The sequence below is a fragment of the Natator depressus genome, chromosome 1 (genome assembly GCF_965152275.1).
Source record: "Natator depressus isolate rNatDep1 chromosome 1, rNatDep2.hap1, whole genome shotgun sequence".
Taxonomy (NCBI): domain Eukaryota; kingdom Metazoa; phylum Chordata; order Testudines; family Cheloniidae; genus Natator; species Natator depressus.
The window spans coordinates 158,005,696-158,020,744 of record NC_134234.1 but is presented as its reverse complement, the minus strand read 5'-3'; the positions used below and the strand labels follow the sequence as shown (position 1 = coordinate 158,020,744).

Here is a 15,049-nt window from a genome sequence, read left to right as displayed (position 1 = left end):
GTGTCACAAGTACTCCTTTTCTTTTTATAGTAAACACTGGCATTTTTATCTGTTTGAATAATCAAAGTGGTGCTTTCCGTGCCTTCTTGTTTGCAAAGATTTGAACTGCTTCCTGCTGAAGGTCCATAGTCTGGGCCAGCTCATGCTCTATTGAGATGGCTGCAAGGCCGAACAGCCTCTCCTGTGTCCTTGTGGAGCGTAGATGTGTTTTTATTAACTTCAGCTTGGAAAAGCTGCATTCTCCACTTGCAACTGTTACAGGAAGTGTTAGAAGTATCCACAGAGCAACAAAAGTATTTGGAAAGAGGGTGGTCATCTTACTTGTGCACATATATTCCTGAACAGCCTTTGGAGTTGATCCTGCTGAAATGTATCTTGAAAGGGCTTTCAGTTCATCACTTAAATCACTCGCATCAATATTGCGCGTGTCATCATGTGTCAACACTGTCTCTAGTGCCCTGCATTGCTGGTGTAGGTCTTTTTCAGGTATAGGGAGGAGTTTGGGAATATCATACAACATCCCAAATATACTGCTGTGTTCCTTGAGCTGCATGAAATGTTCAGCTGACTGTATTGCACAATCTAGCACCTGGTTAAAGAATTCAACTGTGAACTGTTGTTTGGGGTCTTTTATGGGATTATCCCGTGCCTCGTAATCAAAATGTCTTCTTCTTCGGTGACTCTTGTATTCTTGAATGGGTGGGAAAATAGCTTCAGTGTAAAGTTCCTCTGCCAACTTCTGTGCACTTTTCAGAACGTTTTGAAATCCCTCATCTGACCGGTAAGACTGTAGGTCTGACTTTGCTTTGTCCAGTTGTTCCATTGCTCCAGATATATCAAGGTCAACACCTTGGAGTCTCTTGCTTACAACATTTATTTCAAACAGTGTATCATGCCACAACACTAAGCCGCACAGAAATGTGAAGTTATGTATGTTTCTGGTGATTCCATTTCCCTCTGCCACTGTTCTCCCTCCTACAGCTCCTGTCATAGCATTATCCTCCATAATGGCAACTAAGGCATCATCTATCTTCCCAATTTGGTGTTTGATAGGCTTTATCGCCTCCACTCGACTTTCCCATCGTGTGGCACTCAGTGGTTTCAGTGTCAGAGAGGATGTTCACAGTTGTTGCTTCAAAATTTGCCATCAATGAGTTGATGCAGAGAAAAATACATAGATGCTTTGAATTACATTAAAAAATTCAGCAGCCTCACTAGAAGCTGATGCTGCATCACTGACCACCATGTTCAATGAATGAGAACTGCATGGGACAAAAAAAGCTCGAGGGTTTAACTCTCGGACCCGTGTCTGCACTCCTTTGTTCTTTCCTCTCATGTTGGCACCATTATCGTAGCCCTGACCTCTCATGTCCGCTATCGCAATGCCTGTATCTTCCAGCTTTTTAAGAAGCACATTTGTCATACCAGCTCCTGTAGTATCATCAATGTTAATAAATTCTAGAAAATGCTCTCTGACAGTCACCATTGCAGGGACATTTTTACTAGGTTCTGTTGTTGTTACAAAACGCACCATTAAAGTCATTTGTTCCATATGGCTGATGTCAGGTGTGCAGTCCAGAATAACTGAGTAATATCTTGCTGCCTTCAGATCTGCCACAATCTTCTGTTTGATTTTGTTGCTAGTAACTTTATGATCTCATTTTGAATTGTTTTTCCAAGGTAGTGGTGTGTGTACATTTCTTGGGTGGTGACTCTTTTTAGTTGCTCCTGGAGTACAGCATCAAACTCAGCCACCAGCTCCACAATTTTAAGGAAGTTTCCATAGTTTGGCACATACAGCTGATCTGAAGTGCCACGCAGTGCTAGGTTTTGGGTAGCAATCATTCTCACAATGAGCCTTTTCAGAACAGTTTGCCGGTAAAGAGACTCCGATGCAGTCTTCTCTTGATGCTGATCATCTATGGTAGCCTTTAACCTTAGTCTCATCTCAAACTCTTTCCACCTATGGAATGCTCTCTGGTGATTTGCTGCCTTCTCATGGCATGCCAGATTTCCAGCCAGATTTTTCCAGTCCTTTATTCCTGTAGAACCCAATGTGGCTGGAACATTAGACTGGAAGAGTTTGCAACAAAAACAATGTGCAGCACTCTGGGTTTTTGAGTACATAAGCCATGGTCTCTCCACTTTGTCACCATTGGGGATTTCACACCAGTAATGTGTTGGATGGAAACTTCTATTTTCGTTGTCTTTGGGGAACGTGAAGTTTTTCACTTGCTGTGGCCCATGCAGTACAAGGAGGTCCCTCAGGCTACTGCTCAAGTGGGTACACAGTCCTGGATCATCTAGACTTAAGGAACTAAACTCAGCAGTAGCTGTTTCTTGCGTCTCTACGACACTCTTCTCTGATCTACACTTTTCTTCAGGATTGTGCACCGTTACATCCATTTGAGATGGAGATATGGATGCTACAGTAGCTGCCAAGTCACCTGCACTCTGACTAACTGGAAGATCAGGCATCTCCTCACCACTCACATCCTCACTGGGGCCAGAAGGCTCACCGTGAACATTTGTGTCTATGTATCTCAGGAGAGCTCCTTCCTTTGCTTTCTTTCTTTTTCTGAATGCTGCCCCAAAGGGGCGTTTTCTTCTTTCACTCATGACTGTTGTTCTGTGCCAGCTATAGTGGCTCTCAACACTCAGATGAAGGGGACAAATAAGCAGGCTGGTAGCAGGGACTGAGTGAGGGAAGATATCAGCATCTTAAGGGCCTACTACTTCAGTTGACTGCCTGTTCTCCTCAAGTGGGTTCTGGGAAGCCGCAGGAAACAGGAAGCTCCCTGAGAAGCTGGTGTTAATCAGTCCAGGCTCCTGGGGGTGCTAGAGAGGTACGTAAGAGGCTCCTCCTCCTCTCTCTCCCTGCAGCTCCTGCTGCTTTCTGTTATTCCCTCTCACCTTTTCTCCTGCCTGCCTGTTATGTCTCTTGTGCCCTCCTTCCTCCAGCACAACACCCCACCATCTCTGTGCATCTAGACCAGAGAGAATACATATGCCCCAGCAGCAGACACAATTTTCCACACTCTGGGTCCTAGTGGCACCCCCCTCGCCCCCAGTCTGGCACCTGAGGTGGCTGCCTCAGTTCGCCTCATGGTAAGGCCAGCCCTGTTCAAACTTAATTGCACCACGACCCCCTTCTGGCAACAAAATTACTACATGACCCCAGGAGAAGGGACTGAAGCCAAAGCCCGCCTGAGCCCCCCACCCTGAGTCGGGGGGGAGAGGGGACCAAAGCCAAAGCCTGCGACCCACAGCGGTAGGCAGGGAGGCCAAAGCCCAAGGGCTTCAGCCCAGCTGGGAGGCCTGTAACCTGCTCCCTGCCACGCCGAGCCCCAGCAAGTCTAACACCAGCCCTGGGGACCCCATTAAAAAGGCGTTGCGACCCACAGTTTGAGATCTCGACCCACAGTCTGAGAACCGGTACTCTACAGGGACTATGGGTTTGGACATGTTAGGCTACTCTCCTGCTTAGTCGCTCTGTGGAGAGTAGCTAAGATCAGCAGGGTGAGGGAAGGGAGTAATTTTGCTTCCAACCTGAAGGAGGTTTTTTTGTAATACGTAAACTAAAAATGATCAGCCATTTCTGAGAGGAAGCTCAGTGGGGAAAAATACACTTTCCTTATTAAAAAAAAAATTACCTTCAGCTTTGTGTCACTCATGCAAATTCTCCTCATTCATGGGGAAACTGGGTACAATTTTCAAAAGCATCTAAAAGTATGTCTACCCTGGAGCTGAAATTCCCAGCTCGAGGAGACATACCTGCACTCACTCTGATCGAGCATGTTAAAAGGGCTCATACTCGGGGCGGCTAGCCCCTTCTGTTGCACTCTCATTCCATCAGAGCTAGCAAGGGTATGGCTCCTCAAACTGAAATTTACGCCTCCAGATCAAAGTGTAGACAGTGAGTTAGGAGACTAAGTTCCATTTTCAAAAGTGACTTAGATACTGGAGCCCCACCCTTCACAGGTATTTCGGCATGTAATTCCCATGGAAATGAATGGGAGTGAGGTGCTTACATTCCTTCTGAGGATCTGGGCCTTGGGGGTGTAGGTATCATTGCAAATCAATGGCATTTATGCTTCTGTGGGTCAGATTTTTAAAGATACTTATGCACCTAAAGGTGCAAGTAGGTAACCAATGGAATTTTCACATAATCTGAACACCTAACTTGCGGTAGTTTCAGTGAGAGTTGGACACAAAGCCATTTTGAAAGGTCTACCAGGTGCCTATCTGCATCTTTAGGCAGCTAAACATCCAGGTATGCTGGAACAATTTGGACAGTGGGGGTGCTGAGAGCCATTGAACCAAACTGTAAACCCTGTATATCATGGAAATCACTTCAAGCCTGGGGGAGTGGCAGCATCCCTAGTTCTAGCACCTATCTAAACACCTTTAAGAATCTGGCCTCAAGTGCCTGAGTTACTTTTGGAAATGGGACTTAGAAACCTAAGTGACTTGGGTACTTTTGAAAATTGCATCCATTGTCTGGTTTAGTGGGTGGGTAAATCGAGATGAATGATCTACTACTGTAAAAATAATGTGTGTGTCACAAAAGAAGAGGGCTGCTGGCAGAGGTCTCTCCATACCGGCACTTCTTTTTTGGAATGCTGTTCCTCATCCCAATGTCTGAAATAGCCTAAATTTGTTACCTTCCCTGGCATGCTGCAAAGCTCATCTGTTTGAGCTGGCATTGGCTGAGGTAGGGTATTTGTCTCATGGGACAGTATGGTAGGGGTGTGAAGCTGCACTGATCACACCCTGGTGATTACTCGAGATATGGTAGAGTGGAAAGAAGCAGCACTGCCGTTTGGGCTAATTTATGCTTTGCAGCTGCTACATTGTGTTTTTAAGTGTTTGTCAAGGGCTCTGAGAGCTTTGGACAGACTCCCTTTGGAATGGAATTTCCTTCCAACCAACATCTAAATAAATCAATTAAGTTAATAAAATATTCTTCAAAAGGAATTTGCCTAGAATCTTACTGACATTTGAGAAAGTTAAGGACCATCCCTTCTAGAGGGAGCTTGAGAAGGTCCCAGCATAGCCCCTAAACCTTACCTTTATCTTCCCACTTCTCACCTGAGATGCTATCAGTGTGGGGAGTAGGAGAGATGCCAGCAGCCTATCATCCCCTGCAAAGGGGTGCCTGGGATGTCTCTTTCAGCTAATATCCTCAGCAGATGGGTGGCTAGCTGGCCTGTTCTTTTCTGAGGCTGAGGGACACAGAAATACCACCGCTCAGTCCTGCTATCCTGTGCTTTTAAAGTTTAAAAGTGCCTCTAGAGCTTCCATTTCAGTGTGCAGTGCATGCCAGGGAAATCCCCAGGCACTCAAACCTGTCTCTATGCCTCCCTTCTCTCTTGAGAACTGCTTGTGTTTGTGGGAATGGAAACTCACCTGACCGGAGGCTTGGGCCCCATTCCTGCAATGATTTAAACAGGGGAGTAACTTTATGCTCTATGGATAGTCCCATTTCTTTCAATGATACTACGAACAGTGTAAAAAGTTAGACATGTACATAAGTCTTTGCAGGACTGGGGCCTCACTGAGAATAGAGGAGTGACACATTCTCGTGCTATTGTTATTAAGTGGTAATGTGAATGGAAAATAAGTTTTGACTGCAATAATAGCTTGCTGCCGACACAATGCAATGACACTGTTTGATGCATGAATGGGAGTGACATTTGTTATTAATATTCATTTGTTTGTGTTGCAGCAGTGCCTAGAAGACTGCTGTTAGGATTGATGCCCCATTGTAGTAGGTGCTGAACACAACTGTAATTAAAAGATGGTCCCTGTCCCAAAGAGCTCACAGTCTAAGTGTCTAATAATAGACACACAAATTGGTACAACACACAGATGAGGGAGCACAGGGCAAGTGTGCAGTGGTCACAGGTAGTGTCCTAAGCAGCAGTCACAGAGGGGAGTTTTAAGGAGGGATTTGAAGTAGGATAATAGAATAGTTTTGTGAATTTTTATGGGAAACTCCTCCCATAGGGGATGGCATAGGAGAAAGCATAAAGATGTCTGAGGGGAACATTGTATCCAGGGGTGATAAAGGCTACCATCATTGGCAGCTCTATATGATACAGGCAATGACAGGCCACGAAGGGGTTAAAGACTGAAGACAAGCAGTTATGTTTAATGCAGTAGAGATGGGAGAGGCAGTGGCGGAATACAAAGAGAGGGGTGATGTGGCTGAAGTTACAAACCAAGAGAGCTATTGATGTCAAATTGAAAATAAATTTTTAAAAGTTTGAAAGTAGCCACTGAAGTCCGTCAGGCCATTTCACAAAGAGATGTTCCTTCAGAAAGCCTCCCTGAGAACTAATTTGAGATCCAAACACATATTTTAAAGCTGTTGTCCAGGTGTCCTTCTCTACTGATGCAATCCAGGATGGTAGCTGGTCTCTAGGACTTCCGCACTCCTCCTCTGGCTTCAGACAGTTAGAAACATACTTGTTCATAAATGTACACATTTGATACTTTTATGGAGTTCATTAGGCTTATTGGCTGAGAGGATAAGACTCATTTAAAAAAACCCACAACTTTTCTACTAAGATGTCAGAGGCACAGCAACAAAGATGTTTGGAAAAGTGAAGAAAAGTAAAAAATGAGAGAGAGTCAAAAATATGCATTTGTGTACCAGGTGAAATGATGACATTTCAAACAAATATTTCATCAAATATTGAAATATTGATTTTTTTTCTCACGGAAGTTCCAAAAAACTTTGAGATGGAAATATTGAAATGCAATATTTTAACATTCCCTAATCAAAATGTTTCAGGGTCATTTCAGGTAAATTTGACATTAATCTGTATTTATCTGAGCTGCTGGCCTGCCTTATGGGAGCTGCAGTTCAGGTGTCTCATACATCCATTCTTTCTTATGGACAGCATCTCCCCCTGGATTATGTCTCCGGTGCGGCACTGTGATTATGTGACTCCCGTGATGCACTGCATTGATACAACCAGCTAGGACATCATGGTGATCATAGGAAATGTAGGAAAAGCCAGTGAGCCCAGCCCATAGCAGTGAATGGGAGCATGATGCACCCAAACGACAACTCCTATGAGGCACCATGATAGCTCAGAAAACAGATTAATGTCAAACTGACCAGAAATGTTTTGATTTAACAAACTGAAAGGGGAGCAGTGGGGGCAAAAAACCTAACTGGCTTCAAGACTGAGCTCGATAAATTTATGGAGGGGATGGTATGATAAGACTGCCTACAATGCCATGTAGCTGATCTGCAACTGCTAGCAGCAAATATCCCCAATGGCTGGTGATGGGACACTAGATGGGAAGGGCTCTGAGTTATTACAGAGAATTCTTTCCCAGCTGTCTGGCTAGTGGGTCTTGCCCACATGCTCAGGGTCCAACTGATCGCCAGATTAGTGGTCAGGAAGAAATTTTCCCCCAGGTCAGATTGGCAGAGATCCTGGGGGTTTTCACTTTCCCCTGCAGCATGGGGCATGAGTCACTTGCAGGTTTAAACTGGTGTAAATGATGGATTTTCTGTTACAGGAGTGGGTGGGTGAGGTTCTGTGGCCTGCAATGTGCAGGAGGTCAGACTAAATGATCATGATGGTCCCTTCTGGCCTTAAAGTTTGTGAGAAATATCTTGATTTAGGTCACCCTGACCTACTGTTTAGATTTTGTTTAGGTTTTCCCAATGTAAAATGAAAAAAAAAATCAGGAAAATTGAAATTTTTCCCATGGAAAACTTTGCTTTTGCAGAAACTGTATTTTCTATCAAAAACATTTTAAAACAGAAATTTTCTGACTATCTTTTTTGAAAAATACACTTCTCAGTAAAGGCTAATTTCTGCTCTACTTTACTCTGATGTAAATGCAATAAACCTCAACAAATCCATGAGGGTAACTCTGGAGTTATATATGCCATCATGTACCAGCAATGCCCCTCTGCCATGTACATTGGTGAAACTGTATACAGTCTCTACGCAAAAGAATAAATGGACACAAATCTGACATCAGGAATTATTACATTCAAAAACCAGTAGAAGAACACTTCAATCTCCCTGGCCACTCAATAACAGACCTAAAAGTAGCAATTCTTCAACAAAAAAACTTCAAAAACAGACTCCAACGTGAAACTGCAGAACTGGAATTAATTTGCAAACTGGACACCATCAAATTAGGCCCGAATAAAGACTGGGACTGGGTCATTACAAAACCTAAACCTAATTTTCCCAATACTAATTTTCCCCTACTGTTACTCACACCTTCTTGTCAACTGTTTGAAATGGGCCACTCTCATTACGATTACAAAAGTTATTTTTCCTCCCTTGGTGTCCTGCTGTCAATTGAATTGTCTCATTAGACTGACCTCACACTTGGTAAGGCAAATCACATCTTTTCATGTATTTATACCTGCTCCTTTATTTTCCACTCCATACATCTGATGAAGTGGGTTCTAGCCCATGAAAGCTTATGCCCAAATAAATTTGTTAATTTCTAAGGTGCCACAAGGACTCCTCGTTGTTTTTTCTGGAGTTACTAATAATCACAGTAAGTGCTAGTGCTCACACTGGAATGATCTGACAGATCAATCCTAGGCAATGTTTCTGAGCAAGCCTTAGTTATGGCAGTAAGTATCATCACCAACCTAACTTCTCAGGTCAGATTTATGTGCAGTTTTTTCCTGGATCCACATCACAGGCATTTACTCAATTCTTTTCGCAGTGCTTGTTAATGATTAATAAAGAAATATGCACATTGATTTTGGAATCTAACCTTATCTTATCACAACTACATTGTCACTGCAAAGCACAGCCATTAAAAGCAGTGAACAGAAACTACACTGAAATAGTTTCTTTAAGATCGTCCAGCAAAATGGGAAAGAGAAATCAACACTTTTGAGAGACATTCAGTGTATGTGTGTGTGTATGAGGAGTTATGTGCATCCAGGTGCCACTGACAGTAGATTTTTTGTTCATGTGAGAATATCTGAGAATTTATCCAAGACTTTTAAAAGACAATCTTCACAGCGAAGGTAAGAAAACATCATCTGTATTTATTAGTTTAAAATAGATTAATGATTTTACAATGGATTTTCATAAATAAATCAAATAATTTAATCAGAATTAATCTAAATTGGATTTAGATAGTTTTAAAACTATTTCCTGGGGTTAGAAATGGCGTTTGAGAAAGGCTTTCAGTTTTCCAGCTCTGTTACCAGTTAACTGCTAAATGCTCTGGCATAAGGAATTGGGTCTGAAATACAGCTTTAAAAAAAACACTAACACTGGGAACAGTGAGTGTGGTAATATGTTGTTCTTGTATTCACTTTTCAGCTTTAACTTAGGCCCTGAGCCTGCAATGAGCTCTGCTTGGGTGTGTCGTCATGTCCACAGAAGTTAGTAACGCCACTTAATGCACGACCGGAAGGCACTCAAATACTATGGTGATGAGCATGGCACAACAACCTTTATAGAATAAAACAGAACAGAACACGCAGAGCCTCTGACTTCAGTAAGGCTCTTGTGGGCACAGGGGTCCTCCCATTTAGGGCTCAGTGCAGGATCAGAGCCTAAGCATTCATCGTGTAACCTTTCTTTACATGTCTTCAGTCTTTATTCATGGAACAACAGAGAAGCTTCTAGCATGCCAAAAGCTAACCTTATGTTACACACAGTTGCTAGTATGGAGCTTGAGCTAAGCCTTAAGTTCCATGTTTATTTTCAATTCATACTCATTTATGTGTGTCAGCCCTGATTCACCATTGTTTTGCACCACGTGGGGTCATTTACCTCAGTACACAGTGTGTGCAAAGTGGGTGTAAAATGCTGCCAGATTGGAATGGGCACATTTTACACCCAGTCAGCTCTGGTGTAAACAACTACACAAATTTCACAGCAATGGAGACTCAGGCCCCACATGAATGTAGGGGACCAGATCCTGCTCCTATTTATTTAAAAGTGTTCATCTTTGTCACTGAGTTTAATAGGTGCAGGAGCAGGCCCAGGATCTACAAGTATAAGAGATTTAAAGCAAAATTTAGTCTTAACGACTATGCAATATTAAGTTTATACAAGTAGCTGGTTGATATTTTTCCAACTAATTGGTATGCTGGCTGAAAATGCTGTTTTATCAAAACTGAGACTTTCCTTGGGAATGCATTAATTTCATCAACATTTCATATAGAAAAAAATGAAATGAAGCATTTGAATAACGGCAAAACTCTCTGTTTCAACCTTATTAGAACAGAACATCTTGATTTTTAATTTCAAAATGATTTTTCATTTCAATATTTTATATTCTATTGTAAATGGCAATAGAATAGAAAATTTTTAAAAAGTCAAAACTGGAATGAAACACTTTCATTTTATTTAAACAAAATATTTTGATTGACCAGAAATTAATTTTCTTTTTTGAAAATTTAATTAATCAGGAAATTATAATTATGTTTCCATTCCAAATCAGAAGAATAACAAAATCAGAAATCATGGAATTTTCTCTAGTTGCATGGGTACAACAGAAAGTGCAGGTTAATAATTTTGGATTTGCCTCCTGGCCTGGGGATTTACCTCTATTATTTCTATTAATACTGGAGATAATTACATGCAAACATTGTGTGGTGAGAATAAATGCTGCAGATGAAAGAGAAAAGTTTCATTTTATTAGGAATTGGATCCTGTCTTTTTCAGCTGCTTAATAACGGACTTTTCACCACACAAAATGTGAGAACGAGCATGTATCTAAAGTAAACTTAAATGCTTTCAGAATCTATCTAATCTATCTATCTATCTATCTAAGACCTTGAATCACTACAAAAACACACACTAGCCTTTAAATTGCAATTAAATGAACTGAAACGGCATTTCTGTTGTTTGTTTATTTCACCTGCCAGGGTGATTTCAGGGTTCTAGCTGTTTTGCAAGAAGTAACCACAGCACAAATAGTTCCAGTGCGGGAGGGAGCCACATACATTCTGCACATTCCTTTAAGGGTCTTGATCCTAGGAAGTGCTACAAATTCATCTGAGGCAGAAATTTGCCTTTTCCACACAGCTATAATCACAAAGTCCCTATTGGTTATTAATACAGACCCTTAAATACAGGCTCTTACTGTAACATAGCAAGGTACTGGATTTGTTCAAGAGAAATAAAATGGTCATGCCAGCTTTTTTCCCCATGTAGTATTTAGGGGGACCAGACAGCAAATGTCAAAAATCGAGACGGGGGGTGGGGGGTAATAGGAGCCTATATAAGAAAAAGACTCAAAAATCGGGAGTGTCCCTATAAAATCGGGACATCTGGTCACCCTAGTAGTATTGCTTTTAAAACCAAGGAGAAGTAAAACATTTTTATAGGGAACCCACAGTGTCACTGCTGTGCTATTAATTTGTACAGGTTCCAGATAAGGGTCTAGGTGTCACAAAGCAAGGTCTATTTAAAGGCAACAGAAGTTTGTTACAGGGAGTAAAGGTTGTGGCCACAAAACAGTATCCTTTCATCCTCTTCCTCTTCCTGAATGCACGAGTTTAATTCCCTAAAGTGAAAAGTGTGCAAGCCATGACAGGCAATCTAGGTCCCTCCCACATACTTCTTATAAATGTTAGGGTTACAATAAAACAAACTACAACTATTAGGAAACTGGGATTGTGCAGGGTCTCTACTTGGAGCTGGGGTGTGATTCCCAGCTCAAGTAGACATACCTGTACTAGCTCTCAGTGAGCTAGCGTACTAAAAATAGTAGTGTAGCCGTGGCAGCATGGGCAACAGCAAGTAGTGGCATGGGCTAGCTGCCTTGAGTACGTACTCATGGGGTCTGGACGGGTTTATGCTCAGGTGGCTTGCCTGTGCCACTGCATCTATGCTACTATTTTTAGTAGGTTAGCTTGATGAGAGCTAGCATAAGTATGTCTCTGTGAGCTGAGCCTCACAGACTCACATGTAGATGTGACCTGGGAAATGCAGTGCTAAGGTGGTACTCTCACACAGGACAATCCATACAACCTTAACTCTGCCCTCTTTGGGACGCCAGCAGAAGTTTGCTTTTGGGAGTGGGGGTATTTGTCTTTTCTGACCTAAGTAAAGGGCAGAAAAATAATATTAGGACACACTATAATGTACAGATAGCTTCTTTAGTTGTGACCGCACAAATAGAAACCAGGAAAGGCAGCTCAATGTGTCCTGTTGTTTCTGTCCGTCAGCAGCTAGTAGTCTCAGGATCAATGGCACCACACAGAGCACGCTGAGAGTCTTGTTGAACTGTGTGAATAAAAGTACTGAATAGGAGCTGTGTTGGGCACAGAGAAAATGGCATTTTTTGTAGGGGGAAGTAAAGTACCGTGATGTTTTCCCAGTTCCTCTTGGTTCTCTGCAGGGGCAGAGATAGGGGTGTGTAGCCGCCTTGGGTGCCAAGTGTCACCTTATCTGCACAGATGCAAATATCACCCATATTGCAGCCCTGTCAGAGCTGGGAAAATAAGAAATGTAGATGATATTGTACCTGCAGGGAAACAAAACTACTAATATATAACTGACAGGTGAATGGGATTTGTGTGCAGCTGGATTGTGCAGTAATAAGAGTAATATCAGTACTTTTGAAAATTACGTTTTGACCATGATTCATTGTAGTTTGCTTGGTCAGTAATTCTCTGGAAACATAACCAATATGGGTGTGTTATGAGTAGGCTAGGAAGCCACAGATTTTTATTTGGTAAATGTCAATAAACATTGATTTCACCGGATACACACAAACCAAAGAAAAAAAATATTTCCATTGGTAATAATCAAAATTTACCAACAGGCAAAGTAAGAAAAATGCTGCTTGAGAACTTATTAGAGGTTGGTTTAAAGATCTTTACTTTGTATATTTTGACAGCTGATACTGGCAGCTGTGTTGTAATGGTTATAAAGCTTTAACTTTTTGAATCTCAACGTCTACTGTTATTAAATAATTATTGTCTGCCCCTCCCTGTTGTGTTACCCCCCCTAATTTCCCACAACTCTGAAAATTTAAATAGATAAAAATAAAAATAAATGTTTAAACCCCATAACTTTGTGCAACTGTGAAAGTTTAAATTGATACAAATAAAAATGATTAAAAATAAACATTGATATTAGCCATCAAAATTACAAAACCAACCCCTAAACTCAAATTCTGCCAAGCCTTGCTGTGAGGAAATAAAATGGGCTTGAAACCAGTGTGGATTCTAGCAGAGGACATTCAGGGGTACAAAGCCCACACGGAAGGGGTTGCAGAGGAGCACTATTCCCACAAAACCCACTATGCTGAGGGTCCCAGAGCCAGCCAGAATAGCTTTAAAAGTGTGTGGTGCTGGCCAGAGTGGAAATGTACTGAGGGAGCCTGGAGCTGTACTGATTAAACACATCCCATGGGTAGCCTCAGTCATGAATTAAACCCTGTCCAATTACTTTAGAGAGGATATGGGTGACCACAGAGTTCTTTAGTCTGCCAGAATACTACCAGCAGCATGGACGGATGTACTCCGAGTACACATTTGATTGCAGACAACTCAGAATTATTTCTTCCAGCTGCCCATGATCCATTTTCATTACGTTAAAGGGTCTCACTGTCACCTTTAATCGTCTCAACACGTGTGTAATACAGGACACAAAGGGACAAATGTTTAAATGCTAGAGCAGGGGTCGGCAACCTTTCAGAAGTGGTGTGCCGAGTCTTCATTTATTCACTCTAATTTAAGGTTTCGCGTGCCAGTAATACATTTTAACGTTTTTAGAAGGTCTCTTTCTATTTCTATAATACATAATTAAACTATTGTTGTATGTAAAGTAAATAAGGTTTCTAAAACGTTTAAGAAGCTTCATTTAAAATTAAATTAAAATGCAGAGCCCCCCAGACTGGTGGCTAGGACCCGGGCAGTGTGAGTGCCACTGAAAATCAGCTCGGGTGCCGCCTTTGGCACGCATGCCATAGGTTGCCTACCCCTGTGCTAGATCACTATAAAAACCAGCAGCAACATTTCCTCAGCAATTCTGTTGTGTAGCTTCTTGATAACTATCCAATGACAACTGCATGCCTTTTTGTCCTAGGTTTCAGGAGAAAATGCTCCAATGGATAGCCTCCAGAAATTTATTCCAGTCACTTTTATCCTATTTGCCTCACTAACAGGTAGGACACTGCTAATTCATTAAATGACTCATAATGGAGACCATTTATAAACTAATTTTAAAGCACCGTAAATATCTATTACAGGCAGTATCAAATGTATGTTTCACAGTAATGCTTAATAGTGAATTAATTTATTAAATATTCTTAGAAGGGATTGCTTTAGCTTTGAAGCCTGAAAATACATCATGAATTTGGCTGGACCACAGTACGAAGGTGTTAGAAAGGGTTACAGTGGGGAGGAGGGGAGAGGGAGAAGGCATAGAGGAGTCAGGGAAGCAGATGCAAGGAAGATCGTGGCAGAGGGAAGGCCTTAGTTCCTCTAAAAGCAAAGTGTTCCCCATCCATGCCCTCTCCAGAGGTTGAGGGAACTCAGCTCCTCATAGAGTCCCCCTCCTTCTGCCTCTGCACTGCCGGGGGAAATGACACATCAGGCAGCAGAATTTCAGTTGGGAGCAACAGGGGGAGCTGTACCTGTCTGGGGAATGTATGAGGCTTCAGGTGTTTCCACCAGCAGGCGAAGCAGCACCAATAGCTGAGGGGAGAAGAAGAATAGTCCAAGCTGGGAATCTCCTAGCTACCTCTACTGCATTTTTTTCTACAGGACGATATGTCTCCCTGCTGGTTCTCCCTAGGGGACTGAAAGGGAAAGAGGCAGACCTTGCTACTTCAAACTCTCCCTCCCCTCCAGGAAAAATGAGAAACCCTTCCCCTCTCCTTGACTGAGTCAAGGAGAAAAAGAATGGCCCTGTCAGGTCTCTCTGCCCTCCGAGCTTTCCATAGTGGGGTGTTTGTTGGTGGGGAGAGGATAAGGCACACACAGGTTGTTCCCACAGCACCACATTTACATGCTCACACTCACTTTGTTTGGCACCTGCTTGGGGACATAGACACCTTTGACGCACATTTATTCCCT

General features: G+C 42.2%; 1 protein-coding gene across 1 annotated transcript in view; it reads left to right on the top strand.

The window, feature by feature from the left end:
- B3GALT5 (beta-1,3-galactosyltransferase 5) overlaps nucleotides 1–15,049 on the top strand; it is a 106,928-nt gene that overhangs the window by 39,198 nt on the left and 52,681 nt on the right. Inside the window, exon 3 of the mRNA XM_074969795.1 lies at nucleotides 14,058–14,136. Within this exon, the coding sequence (XP_074825896.1) occupies nucleotides 14,058–14,136 (79 nt within the window). The remainder of the gene's footprint in view (nucleotides 1–14,057; nucleotides 14,137–15,049) is intronic.